Source organism: Hyla sarda, chromosome 8, assembly GCF_029499605.1.
Source record: "Hyla sarda isolate aHylSar1 chromosome 8, aHylSar1.hap1, whole genome shotgun sequence".
Taxonomy (NCBI): domain Eukaryota; kingdom Metazoa; phylum Chordata; class Amphibia; order Anura; family Hylidae; genus Hyla; species Hyla sarda.
In genome coordinates, this window is record NC_079196.1 from 88024958 (window position 1) to 88045962 (window position 21005).

The following is a 21005-nucleotide window of genomic DNA, read 5'->3' on the forward strand; positions in this document are numbered from 1 at the left end:
GGCCTGAAGGTCCCTGCTGGATTGTGACAGCCCCTTCATGCTGCTGATCATGGGAATAGTGGATGTTAGATGCCCCCTGATCAGACCTTCATAGCCTTTGGTAAATATGTACAATCAATGTTTTTTCTCCCAAAACTCCTTTAACCCCTTCTCTTGGATATCTTTAAATGTATAGTGCTGTCAGCTAAGCATAAACAGTCCTATTATTGACAGCCACCAACAAGCTGGTCAACAACGAGTTTGGGCAATTTAACCTTTATCATGCTGTAATCAATAGCAATTGTATCAATAAAAGTAGGAAGATGGCCTGATGGATCTGAATGACAGCCCTGAGGCCTTCCTGAGATCATCCCTTTTTATGTCATACGTCAGGTACTTACATGAAAATGCATTTAAAAAATAAGAAAAATTAGTGGGACAGAAGACAATTTAAAATAAATTTAATTAAATAAGGCGCTGATTAACATTTTTGGAAAGAAATGGCAGAATTGAATTAAAAGGGTATTTCTTTAAAAAAAAAAGTGATATTGCAGGGGCTAATGAAAAAAAGAAAAAGAAAGAAAAAGGATACTCACCTACTCTTAGTTACCTAAAGCTTTTACTGCAGCTATGTTTGGCTCTTTCTGGTCCCCTGATGCTTGTCTCTTCTGCCTATTTTCAAAAGGAGAGGTCACAGCAGGACCTGCCCAATCGCTGGATGCAGCAGTGTCCCATCTCTGAAAGCAATTGGCTGAGGGGTCAGGTCCCGCTCTGACCTTTTGTCTTGGAAGCAGGCAAAAGAGATGAGCATCGGGGGGGCTAAAAGGTGCTAAATAGGAGCTGCAGTGGTAGCTGGGGAGTACCGGAGGATAATTATCTATTTTTTAACAATATAATTAGTGTACCCCTTTAACCCCTTAAGGACTCAGCCCATTTTGGCCTTAAGGACTCAGACAATTTAATTTTTACGTTTTCATTTTTTCCTCCTCGCCTTCTAAAAATCATAACTCTTTTATATTTTCATCCACAGACTAGTATGAGGGCTTGTTTTTTGCGCGACCAGTTGTCCTTTGTAATGACATCACTCATTATATCATAAAATGTATGGCGCAACCAAAAAACACTATTTTTGTGGGGAAATTAAAACGAAAAACGCAATTTTGCTAATTTTGGAAGGTTTTGTTTTCACGCCGTACAATTTATGGTAAAAATGACGTGTGTTCTTTATTCTGAGGGTCAATACGATTAAAATGGTACCCAATATTATATACTTTTATATTATTGTTGCGCTTAAAAAAAATCACAAACTTTTTAACCAAATTAGTACGTTTATAATCCCTTTATTTTGATGACCTATAACTTTTTTATTTTTCCGTATAAGCTGCGGTATGGGGGCTCATTTCTTGCGCCATGATCTGTACTTTTTTTTATACCACATTTGCATATAAAAAACTTTTAATACATTTTTTATAATTTTTTTTTAAATAAAATGTATTAAAAAAGTAGGAATTTTGGACTTTTAAAAATTTTTTTCGTTCACGCCGTTCACCGTACGGGATCATTAACATTTTATTTTAATAGATCGGACATTTACGCACGCGGCGATACCAAATATGTCTATAAAAAATGGTTTTTACGTTTTTTGGGGGTAAAATAGGAAAAAACGGACGTTTTACTTTTTTATTGGGGGAGGGGATTTTTCACTCGATCACAGACCAGAGCAGGAGACGCCGGGAGCCGCACGGAGGAAGGTGAGGGGACCTCCGTGCAGCGTTATGAATGATTGGATCCCCGCAGCAGCGCTGCGGGCGATCCGATCATTCATTTTAATCGCGAACTGCCGCAGATGCCGGGATCTGTATTGATCCCGGCACCTGAGGGGTTAATGGCGGACGCCCGCGAGATCGCGGGCGTCGGCCATTGCCGGCGGGTCCCTGGCTGCGATCAGCAGCCGGGATCAGCCGCGCATGACACGGGCATCGCTCCGATGCCCGCGGTTATGCTTAGGACGTAAATGTACGTCCTGGTGCGTTAAGTACCACCTCACCAGGACGTACATTTACGTCCTGCGTCCTTAAGGGGTTAATTAATAGTTAAGGTATGTTCACACTACAGTGTGTGAACGGAATCTCCACTCGCTGAATTCAGCGAGCAGAGATTCAGCCTGGCAGCCGGCGGCGGCGGTAGGATCGCGTGGCACTGAGCCATCACCATTGACGGCTATGCAGTGCTTGCGGACTTCCGCGCAAAGAATCAACATGTTCATTCTCTGTGCGGAACAATTTCAGCAGTGGAATTGTCTGCCTCTGAAATTCCGCAGTGTGAACGGGTCTCGCGGAGACCCGTTCACACTAATGTTAAGTTCACACCGCGGAATTCCCTAAATATATAAATTCATTGTTTAATTATTAATAACATATGAAATACATAAGAAAAAATATATCAGACATAAAAATTCAATGATACACTAAAATGTTGCTTTTTTAAACCTCTTCATACTCCTACCGGTATCGAGGGTCTACACTAGAACAATACAGCAGAGCATAACTACTGATAACATTTGAGTTTTATTTCACAGATTTAAAATTGTTATCTTATAAACCATCAATGAGTACAAAAAGAAGTAGATAGGGAAAAATATAGGGTAATCCTAAAAAACAATAATTTTGCAGTAAGGGTTGCACTAAGAAACCAAGGGGTAATACCTCTCTCCACTTATCTTTGAGGTATCCTACTGTTCTACTCCCTCACTAGTAGATACCAAAACCATAATACATTACAGAAGTAAACATAGAACTAACTCACAAATCTTTGCAAGACCTGTCACCGGGAGCCCAGACGTTCATTTCGTCTGCCTAACTTTGTCAATGCGACAAAGTTACTGAAAAAGCCAGCAGCGGCGAGTGCTCTCCTGCTTAGTTGTTCTTCGTGTTTTCAATAAACATGATTTAGTTTGCAACCTTACTTTAATGCATCCTAGTCTATTTACGATAAATAGATGCTGCATTTGTTTCTTGGATAAACAGTTATTGAAATGGACTAATGCAGGGGACAACAACATTAATTTATTTTTTATAGGAAAGGCTGCCTTTAAATGTAAAATCCATTAAAACAAAATGTTGACAAAACATTCTCTGTCAACCAAAAAGATCCCATTGAGTCATAGAAGAATTGCTAATGAGCTTCTAAAATTCTTCTGATATGTGCAAGGCTTGAAGGTGAATGTGCTTCCTTCTATACCATGTCAAATCGTAACAGTCCAAAAAACTCACACTAGGAATCACTAGACCCTGTCAAACACTGTCCAGAAATTGATTCTGTTAGAGTGGTAGACAGGGTGAAAAGCAAAGATAAAGTAGAAGAGAAGAGGTAATGTGGATAGTCTCATTTGATGCATAGCTTTTCTGATCCAGTCAATATGTCCCTGGAATAAATTATACAAATTATGCAGTGTTGGAGGACTGTTTTAAGTTGTGTTCTTGGGGATACTAACAGTATTTGTTTTCTGTGGTGCATTCTGATGGCGTTTAACTGAACGCTTTGTTTTTAAGAATATATTATGTATTTATTGAGCCCTATATTCAATAGCGAACAGATAGCTAGCTAGATATACAAAAATAAGGTTGCAGCAGCACTCTTGGTCAAAAAATGGAGGCTCTTAGCGCATTTTGATCAAAATGTGTCCCCCATCCACCAGGTGGAGGTGGCCTCTTGATGGATGGACCCTAACATGCTTAATCCACTCACCTAAGCATGTTAGGGTACATCCTACAAGAGGCCACCTCCACGTGGTGGATGAGGGACACGTTTTGATCAAAAAGTGCGCAAAGAGCCTCCATTTTTTCACCAAGAGTGCTGCTGCAACCTTCTTTTTTGTATACTTTGTATTTGCCACAGCAGCATGTACCCGTTTATCAGGTAGTAGTGTTGGCTATTTTTCTTTTTTGTGTTTTTGCTAGATAAATAAATAGATAGATATATATAGATATATAAATAAAATTGTCAGTATTAAGTATCCCTATAAACACCATTTTTCTTCCTTAGGGGGATGACCGTATGAAGCTTCCTAGTCCTAATCACAGCAAGTTCTTCCAAAATCTCCTTGATGATGAAGATTTAGAAGATATGATAGATGCTGAGGAGTATCTCGTCCCACAGGCCTTTAATATCCCACCTCCAATCTATACCTCTAGGACAAGAATCGACTCCAACAGAGTAAGTGGTTGCATGGCTATCAATGTAAATGATACTATTTATAAAACCATATAGTACATTAAAGGGGTTGTGCAGTGAAAAGTTACTTATCCCCTATCCACAGGATAGAGACTAAAGTGTCTGATCATGGGGGGTTCGATTACTGGGACCCACCTCGATTTTCTGAAAAGGCCCCGTCTCTCTGAGTGGAGCGTGGGCTGGGGACGGCACACACTGCATTCATTCTCTATGGGAGCGCCGTAGAGACCCAGGTGCTGAAATTAGGCATCTCCAGCGCTCCCATATAAATGAATGGAGCATGTGCTGTCCCCAGCAAACACTCTACTCTGAGAGTCGAGGCCAGTCCAGGAAATCACAGGGAGTCCCAGTGGTTGGATCCCCCCCCCCCCCCCTGTGATAAGTTACTTTTTTCTGAACAACCCCTTTAATGAGTAGGGTTTTTAAGATATGCTTTTACTAAAATGGCCCCCATTAAGATTAGGATAGCTCTAGTATATCCTACAACAGATAATAGATGAAAATTGTCTCCCAAATGCCAGTCAGTCCCAGACTGGAGGCCCCCTTCTTCCCACAAGCACTTTTTCAGCTCTGCCGAATGGCTGACACAGTTCATTGATTTAGTATTATTAAGGAATTTTTTTATGTCTATATACAGAGACCTAGCATAGTTGCAAGAGCTTTTTAAGATAATAGATGAAAGCATTCTTAATCTCCAGTATCAATATTGCTTTCACTAGTTTTCTGTCAAACCTTTGTTAAATGTTTTCTGTAGATAATTCAGAAGATTTATTGATTTTTACATTTTTGCTGTGGCACTAGTCTCTCTAAAGATGTTTTAGGTAAAGCATCTAACCACACTATTTATAAATAAAAAGTCTAGCTATATCGTAAACTTTTCAGCTCCTCGCTCTGCCACATTTTTTATCTTTTGCTGTTAGTGAATGGAAACAATTCTATAAGCTTGCCTGTAAGGGAACATGGTCCATTAGGTAGATTGGTGTTATTTCTTGTAAAAGACCTGTGATTTGGACATATCAGGACAAGTATAAGACATATTACTGAGTAAATACAAATCTTGAAACTGGAAAGAAATGTAAAGACTGTACAACTTTATTTTATTATGCAATGGACACGCCATATTTGCATAAAACTTGGGAACTATTAAAATAATGTTAAATGTGATGTCAAATGCTAATGTACACTTAAATCAACAAAGTCAGTATAGTTCTGCTGCAAGTGCATTATAAAGAACTTGATAAAAGCTCAATTGTCCTCTATAGGAGCTGATCAAGGTGCTGAAACCTCTGTATAATCTTAAAGGGGTATTCCAGGCAAAAACTTTTTTTTTATATATCAACTGGCTCCGGAAAGTTAAACAGATTTGTAAATTACTTCTATAAAAAAATTGCAATCTTTCCAATGGTTATTAGCTTCTGAAGTTAAGTTACTGTTTCCTGTCGAACTGCTTTCTGATGACTCACGTCCCGGGAGCTGTGCAGCTCCTATGGGGATATTTTCCAATCATGCACAGCTCCCGGGATGTGACATCATCATTGAGCAGTTAGACAGAAAACTTCAGCAGCTAATAACTATTGGAAGGATTAAGATTTTTTAATAGAAGTAATTTACAAATCTGTTTAACTTTCCGGAGCCAGTTAATATATATAAAAAAGTTTTTGCCTGGAATACCCCTTTAACAAGTTATTTTTTTCCACAGGTTCCTGTAGGTTTAGACAGAACATGTTATAAACTGATATATTGTTGTTCAAATTAGTAATATAAAGAATGATATACCATCAATAGCATTCACTATAAAAGTTATAATAAACACTAAAGATGACAAATATATATTAGAACATAAGGTAATACTGTACTATTAGGGAGAAGCCTTGGGAAAGCTTCTATTACAGATGATGAAAAAGTTAAATAGTTTAGGTCTAGGTCTTGTGTTTTTATAAATGTTTTACTATATTTGTTTTGATACATGCATACATTCATAGATAAATAGATTCAGCTGATTGTCAAAATAATTTCAGAATTCTCCTGGATGACCATTGATCAGTTGTTTAGCTAGACTTGTGGACTCTTGTCTTTTTTCAAGGCCATGTCTCAACATTCAAAATATAAGGCATATTCATCAGCATCATCCACATGGGATTGGCACTGACAAATCAGGATTAGCTCCATTAGATTACAATGAAGTTTATTGGTGTGAGAATATATATATATATATATATATATATATATATATATATATATATGCCAATCCATGGCAGAAATCTGGATTGCTACCGCAGATTATCTTTAAGATTCATAGTGAATATTTCTAGTGCAAATCCTGACTGCATGCACGTTCCTCAATACTAAAGTATTTTGAATGCTGAAAAACAACACTTACTGTGTTCCCTTACTGTGTGCCTCTACTAACCATCATTTTAGGGTAATTGTTTTGTAGACATACAGAATGACTTGTAAGATATAAAAAAAAACTATTGAAGATCAAACAAAATTGAAAGGAAACAAACCATTTCAATGCTGTAATGTAGGTATGTTTCTACACCTAAAAGCACTATTTAGAAGACACCTGTAGTAGACACCATTAACACCCATTATGTGTGGATCTGAGACATGACATATTGCTTGGCATGTGCGTTATCACAGCACAGCTGGGCATGGGTATTGAGGGGTGAATACTTGTAAGGTTTCCTGCATAGTCAGACCCGCTCAACATTGCCGTTCCTCATCAACTCCATTCAGAACTCAAAAAAGACCAGACAAGAAGCTCAATTACAGATGGCAGCACCATAGAGCAGGAAAGAGAAAGAAATTATCATCAACTTGCTATTCAGCAGTAAAAAGTAAAAGAATCTCTAGTTTTCAGTCTTGCATTCACGGCATGAACTAGAAGGAACCCCTTATTTTACCCTTGATGATATTCTTTGGGAATCACAGAATGTGCCTTGATTGCCGCTTTGTACAGGAAGATGAAGAGCTTATATGACAGTCTACCCGACAGCCTCTACTCCATCCTTTTCGCTCGCTCACTACCCCTCTTTTAGACTGTTTATTCTGTTTCTTTCTGCATTTGTGACACTTTTCCAATGTGTTTGTAAGGTCAGATTTTGTGACAGGAGATTACACAGCTGCCAAATTGAATGTATTTCAGTCCGTAACTGATCTTCCTTTCAATGTACACTGAGCTGGAACATGATTCATACACCAAGAAATTTCAAGAAAAACACTAGTCCATCAATTTGGGAGAGGTGGAGGAGTCACCTTGGGCTTCATCCTGTTTGTATAAAAGATTTGTACTGTATCTTAAATCAGTTATGTAAACGTATAAGTGATTTAAAAGTGACTTTAAACATTGTGCTGTATGAAGAAACTGTATGGGTGCATTGTATGATTCATCATTCTCATTATTTAGTCATATACCTGACACTAGTAAAGTACTTATGATGTGGACATTAATATGAATGGTGATTTGAAGCCACACAATGCACTATTAACGTGGCTAAATAATCCTAGTACAGGCAGTATGGTTTGTTAAGAGTAGTTAAGAATATATTTTCACCTTGTTATGTTTACTTGTTGGCCTTTCATGTACCACTTTGGGTATTTATCCTTGAAAGGGGTTGTCCCAAATCCCAAAGTTATCCCCTATCCACAGGATAGATAATAATTATGTGATCACAGGGACCTAACTCTGGCTATTCTGACTACTGGGACCCCCATGATCTCAAGAATGGGGATCTGAGTCTGGCATCATAGCGCCATTCATTCCTTATGGATATCAAGGAAATATCCAAATGCTGTGCTCAGCTATTTCTGGAAGCTCCCATAAAGAAAAGGTGGCGCATGCGCATCCTGCAGCTCCATTCTAACGGAAAACTAAGATCTCCATTCTCAAGATTGGGGGCGGTGGGAGTTCAACTACTGGGACTATGGATAGGGGATAACATGGGACAACCTCTTTAATGCGTTACATTATAGACATATTATCGTACCAAATGTTAGAGCTTTAACCCCTTAAGGACGCATGGTTTTTCAGTTTTTACACTTTCTTTTTTTCCTCCTTACCTTTTTAAAATCATAACCCTTTCAATTTTCCACCTAAAAATCCATATCATGGCTTATTTTTAGTGTCACCAATTCTACTTAGCAAAGACATTAGTCATTTTACCCAAAAATTTACAGCGAAACGGGAAAAAAAATCATTGTGCGACAAAATCAAAGAAAAAACGCCATTTTGTACGCAGTGCAGTAAGTAACCAACCAGTAAGTTGGTTAAAAATCGCAGTCTGTCACCTGAATTTCAAGTTTGTAACTTTCTATCTTCATTGTCATACCCTATTCTCAACACAACTTGACTGTGCGAATATTCCCACTAAGAATCAATGAGTCAAAACTTAATAGGGTTCTATGGGATTAACATTTACTGTTCATTGCAGATGGTGTCATTTTGAATTCATACTAAGTCAAGTTCTCAGGGATTGATGCCGTCTGGACAGAATGTACAGCATCTTGAATAAGTCGTGAACTTTAATAAAGTTTCTTTAATGGTGTAGATATCAATGTACAGATCTTGTCCATAGAGCAATTTCTAAGTTGTACTAAGACCTAATAGGACATCCATAGACTTTTATAGGGCCCTATTATACCTTCATAACCCTTAGTTGAAGGTATGTGGAGGTTTGTTTTCATTCTGATGATATACAAATTCAATAAAATCATTGTGTTGTCCTATCATTGTATGGGAGAATGTCTCTGAAATACATTGCTGTATGGACCACCTTTCGGCAGTATGTGGAGTTTCTGGCATGTTTATGTTGCCTAAATGTTTTCTATATGGATATCTCTATGGATAAATAATTTAAACTGGATATGAACATAGTTATTCTTCACTCACACAGTAATATACAAGGGAAGCAGCTCAACCAAAGCCTATAAAGGTAAAGGTGGATGCCAGAAGGGTGCAGTCCAGGTAACGGTCAACAATACTTAAATGGGCTCTGTCAGATACAAAAACGTTTTTATATGTTGTACATCTTGGAAAAACATAAATCTTTCTAATATACCTCATAAGAAAATGTTATTTCATTGTTATAGAAATCATGGCTTATAAAATCATGGCTAAAGCACAGGCATGGACAAAGTCCAGTAAGTGAGGATGGGGTAGCACTCCTCTGTGCTCTCTCCTGTCTGATAGCTCTCCTCTGTGCTCTCTCCTGTCTGATAGGACTCCTCTGTGCTCTCTCCTGTCTGATAGTACTCCTCTGTGATCTCTCCTGTCTGATAGGACTCCTCTGTGCTCTCTCCTGTCTGATAGGACTCCTCTGTGCTCTCTCCTGTCTGATAGTACTCCTCTGTGCTCTCTTCTGTCTGATAGTACTCCTCTGTGCTCTCTCCTGTCTGATAGCACTCCTCTGTGCTCTCTCCTATCTGATAGGACTCCTCTGTGCTCTCTCCTGTCTGATAGTACTCCTCTGTGTTTTCTCCTGTCTGATAGCACTCCTCTGTGATCTCTCCTGTCTGATAGGACTCATCTGTGCTCTCTCCTGGCTGACAGAACTCCTATGTGCTCTCCCCTGTCTGATAGGACTCCTCTGTGCTCTCTCCTGTCTGATAGTACTCCTCTGTGTTTTCTCCTGTCTGATAGCACTCCTCTGTGATCTCTCTTGTCTGATAGTACTCCTCTGTGCTCTCTCCTGTCTGATAGGACTCCTCTGTGCTTTCTTTCCTGTCTGATAGTACTCCTCTGTGCTCTCTTCTGTCTGATAGTACTCCTCTGTGCCCTCTCCTATCTGATAGCACTCATCTGTGATCTCTCCTGTCTGATAGCACTCATCTATGCTCTCTCTTGTGGCTGATAGAACTCCTATGGACTCTCCCCTGTCTGATAGGACTCCTCTGTGCTCTCCCCTGTCCGATAGTACTCCTCTGTTCTCTCTCTTGTCTGATAATACTCCTCTGTGCTCTCTCCTGTCTGATAGTACTCCTCTGTGCTCTCTCCTGTCTGATATGACTCCTCTGTGCTCTCTCCGGTCTATGACTCCTCTGTGCTCTCTTCTGTCGGATACGACTCCTTTGTGCTCTCTCCTGGCTAATAGAACTCCTATGTGCTCTCCCCTGTCTGATAGGACTCTTCTGTGCTCTCCCCTGTCTAATAGCGCTCCTCTGTGCTCTCTCCTGTCTGATAGTATTCTTCTGTGCTCTCTCCTGTCTGATAGTACTCCTCTCTGATCTCTTCTGTCTGATAGAACTCCTCTGTGTTTTCTCCTGTCTGATAGGACTCATCTGTGCTCTCTCCAGTCTGATAATACTCCTCTGTGATCTATTTTGTCTGTTAGTACTCTCTGTGCTCTCCTGTCTGATAGCACTCCTCTGTGCTCTCCCCTGTCTGATAGAAGTCCTCTGTGCTCTCTCCTGTCTGATAGTACTCCTCTGTGCTCTCTCCTGTCTGATAATACTAATGTGAGCTCTCCCCTCTCCTATCAGACAGTAGTGCTAGCCCATCCTTACTTATTGGACTTTGTCCATGCCTGTGCTTCAGTTTGGACAAAGCCATAATTTTAGAAGCCATGATTTCTATAAAAGGAAATAACAGTTTCTTATGAAGTATATTAGAAAGGTGAATGTTTTGACAAGATGTACAACATATAAAAAGTTTTTTTATATCTGACAGGCCCCTTCCCATAAAATAATTTTAAGATTTGGTCTCCACACACTACTGGGTGTCTTCAGTGAGAACCAGTACCCCCTCCTCGGAGCTGCATCTAAATCAACTTTCCAGCCAACCAACACTGTGCTTTGTACTGAGGAGGGACAAGAAGATGTCTGTCTATAGATGGAGGAGATTCTGGTTTGGGCAATATAAGATAGTTTATTTTTTACTTTCTGAAGAAGAGCTATTTTGCATATGTTTTCCCATGAAGTGTTGCCAGATAAATCTCTATACACCAAGTCTCTTCAATAACAATAAGTTTCCCCCTTTGAGATAATTTTACCAGGATCGCCTCAGTTGTTTTTTTACATAATTATTAGCTAAGCAACACATGAGAAATAAAGCAGGCCAAAATATGTTGCTTTTATATCTGTTTTCTAACAGCAAGGAAACCCCAGCTAATTGTGATATCTGATGATTTTATGAAATTAATAAGTAGTAGAGAAATAGAAGGATTTTATTACCTTGTAATAACTGATGTGAAGGCAGGATGATATTTTAACCAGGTCCCTGAACTGCTGGGAGTCTAGAACATTCTTGGCATTAATTGCTGAAGGTTGTCAACACTATATAGAATTATAACCTTCATGTTCAGGTATCTATGGTAATAACTCGATACAATGATACGAAAGTGATTAACATATAAATATTCTAGAAGAAACACTTTCTTCCAGCACTGATTTTAAGAACATGCCTCTATTGTGTGTAATCCTAGTTCCCTCACATCTACCTCTGGCTAAAACTAACACAATGAGGACTTATCATGCATGTGGCATGAGGGTGTCCTATGGCTATCCTAGATAAATCAATGCACCAACCTGAAGATGTATTTCTAGTGCTCCTTAAATCTTGCCTTTTAAAGACATGTTTGAAGTGAACATCTTAAAATGTCCCTTCAGTGATTTGGCCAGACAAACAAGTCTGAGTCCCATCCTCCCCAAGCAAACACCGACTCCATTTCAAAGGCACTGGCTGCTATTTGCTACTGATCAGAGAAGAGATCAAAACCAGATTGGAAAAAGCAACCCCGGAGACAGGCCCTTGTTTGTTGTTAGAGAATGCTGTCATCATCCAGCAGAGATTAGATCCATGTTCAATAACATAGGCCACACCAAGCCAGCTGTGCCCACCTAAAAGGAGCCCCAAGCACACCCCGCTCCAGATCTAATTGTGACATGCGTAGGAGGAGGTAGCTAAGGGGTTGGGATGATTTTATGTCTTACTTTCTGAATTCTATCTTACTAGAGCCTGGTGTTTCATACATTTTTACACTGAGTTGGGTTGTAAATAGTTATCCATACTGAAAATAATAGTAAATAGTATCTATTTGAAAACAATTATGATGTAGCATACATTCTCAGACTATAAGTGGTCATTGAAACAATGCTATATTGGATATAGTTCTGATATGTTTCTATAATCTCGCAGTTTTCTGCTTGCAGTGATTCATAAAGGGGTACTCCACTGGGAAACATTTTTTCTTTTTTATTCAACTGGTGCCAGAAACTTCAACAGATTTGTAAATTACGTCTATAAGCTGCTGCTATGATCCACAGGAAGTTCTTTTCTTTTTGAATTTTCTTTCTGTCTGACCACAGTGCTCTCTGCTGACACAGCTGTCCATTTTAGGAACTGTCCAGAGCAGGATAGGCTTGCTATGGGGATTTGTTCCTTCTCTGGACAGTTCCTAAAATGGACAGAGGTGTCAGCAGAGAGCCGTTCATCGGCTTGATGCCGACCGCCACTCCTTACCATAGCACCTGGCTAGATGGACTTTTATCACAAATAAAGAAGACTGACATTAATGGGTGAGTGCAACCTTCTCTTTTTCTATATTGATTAATCCCTTGCAGTACTTACTATAACTCATACAAATACTTACTGGGTTTCAGAGTGACACCATGCACCACTAGAAATATGTAAAAATAAATAAATAAAATAATGCCCAGTTCAACTTGCCTTTTTTTTCCTGGTACAGAACATTTATTACCAGAGCATGCACCCTGTTGATAAATTTGACCCATCCAACCCATGGGGAGGCACTATAGGATTGTTTTTGTGGTGCGCTGTGTTCTTATACATGACTATTACTCGCAGCTGATGCTTCATCAGGATTCGGGGATTATTGCTAAACCTGCCCTGTTGTATTATAATATATAGGCTTGTTAAAAAGTATTGAGTCTGGTTTATCAATCTTGTCAAGCAGAAAATCTGGTCTTGTTGCCTTTATGAATTAGCCACAGTCAAGTATTTTTTTTTTCTCTTTTATTTTTGAGAAGTGTTCTCAGTTACTACGGACAAAAATGCAATTTTTTATGTTAGACCCCCCCCCTATTTTTCCTCAAAGACTGCTTCTTAGTTTCTCCCCAAAGGAAAAACAAATCATTATTTTTATCACAAAGCAGCAACTATGGCATTCAGTGACTGAACTACATACTGCTTACATAGTGGTTTATATATTTGAGAACATGTTGCAGAGCACCATAACACATCTTATTTCCTCCATGTTACTCTATGCCCCCAGTATGATTTTATCCAATACTGCAGTCACAGCCCTGGCAGGAAGTTTATACAATCAAGTACACGCTGTATACGTCTCATGTTCTGACAAGGGAAGTGAGAAAACCATTATTAAGTTCACAAGGACATCCCGTTCTTCTCAACACCACATCACACATTGCAATACAAGATGTGGAGTGCGCTGCAATCCATCCTTCAAAACCATGAAAATAAAACCAGAGGGTTTTGTCTTTGTAATACATGTTATAACAAAAAGAAATAGGAAGCTTGCAAAATGGAAATAAAATTATGGAAAAAAAGTTTTAAAAATATCTATCTATCTATCTATCTAATCTCATTTCTTTATATACTACACTCATATTTATCTTTTATCTATTTATCTATCTATGAAATTACATCTCTATCTAATCTACACTAAAATCTGTTTATTGTTTCCATTATTACCATTCCATTATAAGGAGCAGAAAGACATAATCTTTACTAAGGCACACATCAATGGCCCATACAGTACATGATATCTAGTATCTATCTATCTATCTATCTATCTATCTATCTATCTATCTATCTATCTCATATCTATTAATCTATATAGGAAAAGGAGAAAGAAGCACTCCTATGGTCTGGGTGTAGGGGTGCCTACTAGTGTTGCTCGCGAATATTCGCAATTCAAATTTTATTTGCGAATATCGCATATTCGCGAATTCGTGAATATTCACGAATATAGCGCTATATATTCGTAATTACGAATATTCGTTTTTTTTTTTTTTTTCACAGTACACATCACAGTGATCATCCCTCTCTGCTTCCAGCTTATGTGGTGTAAGAAGGCTCTAATACTACTGTGTGAGACTGGTGTGAGAATTTTCGCATATGCGAAAATTTGCGTATGCTAACTTTCGCATGTGAGAATTTTCGCATATGTTAATTTTTGTATATGCAAATTTTCGCATATGTTAATTTCCGCACACGCGAATATTACGAATATGCGAATATTCGCGAACATGACGAATATTCCTCCATATATTCGCGAATGTTCGCAAATTCGAATATGGCCTATGCCGCTCAACACTCGTGCCTACTGTTGTAAACCTTGGTAAGAGGTCCAATGTAGATATATCCAAAAAGAAGCAGTGGCACTCCCGTAATTAGCGCAAAGGGACTAATTACGGGAGTGCCACTGATTCTTTTTGGATATTAATCTATCTATCTATCATTAGAGAGCTTGAGAACGGCGACGAGAGGTCGCTGAAACGTCGCTTCTTTTGTACACTGGGATGATGCAATAAATTTTTCACCTTTTTTGCACCTTATTTCTGTGTGCTGCTGGTCTCTTGTTTTTATCTATCATTATATATATATATATATATATATATATATATATATATATATATATATATATGTGTGTGTGTGTAGAAAAGAGAATAGCGGAGTAGCAGCATGACCAAAAATAAAGTAATGAGGTGTGCAGGCGGCCAATAGTCCCAGTCACAGGTCAAAATCCAGACAAAAAACACAATGGCTGCAGCACTCAAAATACAGTAAAAAAAAAAACAGGTGGTAGCTTTATTCCATGGTAAAATACAGATGGAAAGTTTTGGCTGCCTGTGCAGCCTTTTTCAACCATGCTTTAAAAAAGCTGCACAGGCAGCCAAAATGTTGCATCTGTACTTCACCATGGAATAAAGCTACCACCTGTTTTTTTCACCGTATTTTGAGTACTGCAGCCATTCTGTTTACCATATATACTCAAGCATAAGCCGACCTGAATATAAGCCGAGGCCCCTAATTTTCCCCCAAAAAAACAGGAAAAGTTATTGACTCGACTATAAGCCTAGGGGGGGGGGGGGAATAAATCATCCCCCCCCCCCATGTCATCATCTAGACCCCCGTCATCATTCAAACACCCGTCATCATCCCCCCTGTCACGATTCGGCAGACTGGATGTGGATCCTCTGTGCCAGAGAGGGATAGGCGTGGACCGTGCTAGTGGACCGGTTCTAAGCTGCTACTGGTTTTCACCAGAGCCCGCCGCAAAGCGGGATGGTCTTGCAGCGGCGGTAGCAACCAGGTCGTATCCACTAGCAACGGCTAAACCTCTCTGACTGCTGAAGATAGGCGCGGTACAAGGGAGTAGACAAGAGCAAGGTCGGACGTAGCAGAAGGTCGGGGCAGGCAGCAAGAATCGTAGTCAATAAGGCAATAGCAGGGGGTCAAGTACACAGTATGGACAAACACAGTAACGCTTTCACTAGGCACTAAGGCAACAAGATCCGGCAGGGGAGTGCAGGGGCAGTGATCAGATATAGCCAGGGAGCAGGTGGAAGCCAATTAAGCTAATTGGGCCAGGCACCAATCATTGGTGCACTGGCCCTTTAAGTCTCAGAGAGCTGGCGCGCGCGCGCCCTAGAGAGCGGAGCCGCGCGCGCCAGCACATGACAGCAGGGGACCGGGACGGGTAAGTGACTTGGGATGCGATTCGCGAGCGGGCGCGTCCCGCTATGCGAATCGCATCCCCGCCAGCAATGTCAGTGCAGCGCTCCCGGTCAGCGGGTCTGACCGGGGCGCTGCAGGGAGAGAAACGCCGCGAGCGCTTCGGGGAGGAGCAGGGACCCGGAGCGCTCAGCGTAACAGTACCCCCCCCCCCTTAGGTCTCCCCCTCTTTTTGTCGGGAAGTCGCTCCACCTGGGACGAGGACATTGGGAGCGATTGAAGAGTCTCCTTCTGGGGGACAGTGAAGTCCTGGGCAGACCGGTCAGAAGGAGTGGGAAAGGGGAGGGAGGGCAGAGGGTGAGGCTTGGCACAGTCCTGATAGGCCTTGGGGAGACCAGGCACCGGAGGGGACACTGAGGCCCGACAGACGGGGCTGGGAGCAGGCGTGAGGCATTTCTTGCGGCAAGCAGGACCCCAATTCTCGATCTCCCCGATGGTCCAGTCAAGGGTGGGAGAATGGTGCTGGAGCCATGGCAGACCGAGAAGGACTTCAGATGTGCAGCCGGGCAGAACCAAGAATTCAATCTTTTCGAGATGTGGTCCAATGCTCATAAGCAGAGGCACTGTGTGAAAACGCACAGTGCAGTTCAACTTGACTCCGTTGACTGAAGCAATGTAGAGCGGCTTGATGAGACGGATCACCGGGATGCAGTACCTGTCAAGCAAAGAGGCCAGAATAAAATTTCCAGAGGAACCAGAGTCCAAGACGGCCACGGCAGAGAAGGAGGAGTCGGCAGAAGGAGAAATCCGTACGGGCACAGTGAGACATGGAGAAGCAGACTCCGTACCCAGAGACGCCAGGCCCACATGAGCAGGTTGCGTGCGAGCATTTTCCAGACGAGGAGGACGAATCGGGCAATCCACCAAGAAATGTTCGGTACTAGCGCAGTAAAGACATAGATTCTTATCCCTACGGCGAGACCTCTCTTCAATAGTCAGGCGAGACCGATCTACTTGCATAGGCTCCTCGGCGGGAGGCACAGGGGTAGACTGCAAGGGATACCGTGAGAGAGGTGCCCAGGGATTAAGGTCTTTTTCCTGGCGGATTTCCTGGTGTCTTTCCGAAAAACGCATGTTAATGCGGGTGGCCAAATGGATAAGTTCATGCAGACTGGCAGGAATCTCTCGTGCGGCCAGCACATCTTTGATGTTACTGGATAGGCCTTTTTTAAAGGTCGCGCAGAGAGCCTCGTTGTTCCAAGATAATTCGGAAGCGAGAGTACGAAATCGGATGGCGTACTCGCCTACTGAAGAATTACCCTGGACCAGGTTCAGCAGGGCAGTCTCGGCAGAAGAAGCTCGGGCTGGTTCCTCGAAGACACTGCGAACCTCAGAGAAGAAGGAGTGTACAGTGGCGGTGACAGGGTCATCGGAGTCCCAGAGCGGTGTGGCCCAAGCCAAAGCCTTTCCAGACAGGAGACTAACCACGAAAGCCACCTTCGACCGTTCAGTAGGAAATTGGTCCGACAACATCTCCAAATGTAGGGAACATTGTGACAGGAAACCTCGGCAGAGTCTAGAGTCCCCATCAAATTTGTCCGGCAGGGACAAGCGGAGGCTAGGAGCGGCCACTCGCTGCGGAAGGGGTGCAGGAGCCGGCGGAGGAGATGGTTGTTGCTGCTGTAGCTGTGACTGAAATTGTGACTGAAGCTGCTGTAGCTGCGACTGGAGTTGCTGTGTCATGGTGGTCAAGTACGACAGCTGGTGATCTTGTTGGGCGATCTGTCGGGCTTGCTGGGCGACCAGCGTAGAGAGGTCAGAGACAACAGGCAGGGGAACCTCAGCAGGATCCATGGCCGGATCTACTGTCACGATTCGGCAGACTGGATGTGGATCCTCTGTGCCAGAGAGGGATAGGCGTGGACCGTGCTAGTGGACCGGTTCTAAGCTGCTACTGGTTTTCACCAGAGCCCGCCGCAAAGCGGGATGGTCTTGCAGCGGCGGTAGCAACCAGGTCGTATCCACTAGCAACGGCTAAACCTCTCTGACTGCTGAAGATAGGCGCGGTACAAGGGAGTAGACAAGAGCAAGGTCGGACGTAGCAGAAGGTCGGGGCAGGCAGCAAGAATCGTAGTCAATAAGGCAATAGCAGGGGGTCAAGTACACAGTATGGACAAACACAGTAACGCTTTCACTAGGCACTAAGGCAACAAGATCCGGCAGGGGAGTGCAGGGGCAGTGATCAGATATAGCCAGGGAGCAGGTGGAAGCCAATTAAGCTAATTGGGCTAGGCACCAATCATTGGTGCACTGGCCCTTTAAGTCTTAGAGAGCTGGCGCGCGCGCGCCCTAGAGAGCGGAGCCGCGCGCGCCAGCACATGACAGCAGGGGACCGGGACGGGTAAGTGACTTGGGATGCGATTCGCGAGCGGGCGCGTGCCGCTATGCGAATCGCATCCCCGCCAGCAATGTCAGTGCAGCGCTCCCGGTCAGCGGGTCTGACCGGGGCGCTGCAGGGAGAGAAACGCCGCGAGCGCTTCGGGGAGGAGCAGGGACCCGGAGCGCTCAGCGTAACACCCCCTTCATCATCACCGCCTGTCAATCCCTTCATCAGTGGTCTTCAACCTGCGGACCTCCAGATGTTGCAAAACTACAACTCCCAGCATGCCCGGACAGCCATCGGCATGCTGGGAGTTGTAGTTTTGAAACCTCTGGAGGTCCGCAGGTTGAAGATCACTGCAGCCTTCGTCATCATCCAGACCCCCCTTAGTTTTCTACTCACCTCCCCTCGGTGGGAAGGAAGGGTGAGCTGCTCCGGGCCATCTATGCTACAGGGACTGTCCGGTGGGGAGGGTTAGTCGTTCCGGGCTGTCCATTTTCACCGGGGGGGCCCTCTTCTCCGTGCTCCGGGCCTGCTCTGGACTAGTGAGGTTGCCTTGACGACGACGCACAGGGACGTTCATGCGCGTCCCTGTGTGTCGTCGTCAAGGCAACGTCACTAGTCCGAGGCAAGCCCGGCATGATGGGAGTTGTAGTTTTGCAACATCTGGAGGTCCGCAGGTTGAAGACCACTGAGAAGGGATTGACAGGCGGAGAGTTCACTCGAGGATAAGCCGAGGGGGGGCGTTTATATATATATATATATATATGCTAATGGTAACGGTGTATCGTCAGTGGAAAAAGTGCAGGAAAAAAGGGGGGCATTTACTAAGATATGTGTGATGTAGTTCATTTTTTTCCATGTTTTTTTGCGTGACTCCACCAAATTTATTAAATGGTCGCAGGACATTTGATAAATTTTGTGGAGGATACATATTTTCTGAAATTTCACTCTTCACATACACCAAAAAGCTATGCTAGGCTGAGCTGGTGTAGTTTAGAGACTTTTCAGTGGCTCTGCACCTTTTTTTTGCGCCTTTTCACCGAAAGTCTCAGTTGACAAATTCATTACCACTGCATAAGACTAACCTCAACAGCTGGTCTGTACATACTTAAAAACAACAAAAAAAAAAGTGTAAATTTAAAAGGCGCAAAAATGGCATGAGGTGCAGCGCTGCGCCAAAATAGAGACAAATCTACACACAAAAACAGCTCTAAAGACAATGATAAATGCCCTCAATAGTTCTCATGCGTTCCTGCAGGACTTGAGCCCTGTCTGTATAGCTAATATGTCTATTTATCTGTCTCATATCTCTCTCTCTCTCTCTCTCTTACTCTCTCTCTCTCTCTCTCTCTCTCTGTCTGTCTGTCTATCTGTCTATCTATTTATCAATCTAATATATTGCAACTCAGCCATCTGGGAAATATAATGGATTCTGAGCTATGTATAAACATTATGTTTGTGTTGAAGTAACGTCACATTTTTTTGGCACGATTTCGGCAACAAATGCAAATGACTGCTAAATAACCCCAACATGGGAACATGGCCTTTTTCATGTAGGTTATTTTGCTTTCAACTATCGAAAATCAGCAATTTCCGTATTTATCAGGGTATACCACGCACCGGCCTATAACACGCACCCTCATTTTACCAAGGATATTTGGGTAAAAAAAGTTTTTTACCCAAATATCCATGGTAAAATGAGGGTGCGTGTGTGCGCGTGTATACCCCGATATACCCCCAGGAAAGGCAGGGGAGAGAGGCCGTCGCTGCCCGCTTCTCTCCCCCTGCGTTTCCTGGGGTCTAGAGCGCTGCTGCCGGTCCTTCTCACCCCCTGGCTATCGGCGCCGCTGCCTGTTCTGTCCCCCTGACTATCGGTGCCGGCGCCGATAGCCAGGGGGAGAGAAGCGGCGCCGACAGCCAGGGGGAGAGAAGGGGCAGCGGCACCCATTGCCGGCGCCGCTGCCCCGTTGCCTCCCCCCATCCCCGGTGGCATAATTACCTGAGTCGGGTCCGCGCTGCTGCAAGCCTTCGGCGTGCGTCCCCTGCGTCGTTGCTATGCACGGCGCAGCGCACTGACGTCATGCGCCGCGCCGTTCAGCGCATAGCAACGACGCCGGAGACGCACGCCGGAGGCCTGCAGCAGCGCGGTCCCGACTCAGGTAATTATGCCACCGGGGATGGGGGGAGGCAACGGGGCAGCGGTGCCGGCAATGGGTGCCGCTGCCCCTTCTCTCCCCCTGGCTGTCGGCGCCGCTTCTCTCCCCCTGGCTGTCGACGCCGCTTCTCTCCCCCTGGCTATCGGCGATGGCAATGGGGCGCCGGCACCGATAGTCAGGGGGACAGAACGGGCAGCGGCGCCGATAGCCAGGGGGTGAGAAGGGCCGGCAGCAGCGCTCTAGACCCCAGGAAAGGCAGGGGGAGAGAAGCGGGCAGCGACGGCCTCTCTCCCCCTGCCTTTCCTGGGGGTGTATCGGCATATAACACGCACACAGACTTTAGGCTAAAAAATTTTGCCTAAAAAGTGCGTGTTATATGCCGATAAATACGGTAATGTCAATAACACAGATTGCAGAAGGGTCTTCCGAGTTCACAGACTAGTACTGAGACAGACTAGAAATAGAAAATTAATCTTCAGAAAGTAAATATTTGTGTGTTTCATATACAGCTGCACATGGCGGTATTATGTTTATTTACATGTTACCTGTTGTCCTGACACATTTCTCTCCCATACTGTCTGAACTCTTGAGACTACTC

The 21005-nt window shown here is 43.1% G+C and overlaps 1 protein-coding gene across 4 annotated transcripts in view; it reads left to right on the forward strand.

The window, feature by feature from the left end:
• Positions 1-21005, forward strand: part of ERBB4 (erb-b2 receptor tyrosine kinase 4) — a 1050606-nt gene that overhangs the window by 993712 nt on the left and 35889 nt on the right. For all 4 annotated transcript variants that reach the window (XM_056534264.1, XM_056534265.1, XM_056534266.1 and 1 more), the window contains one exon: positions 4024-4194. In XM_056534264.1, the coding sequence (XP_056390239.1) occupies positions 4024-4194 (171 nt within the window). The remainder of the gene's footprint in view (positions 1-4023; positions 4195-21005) is intronic.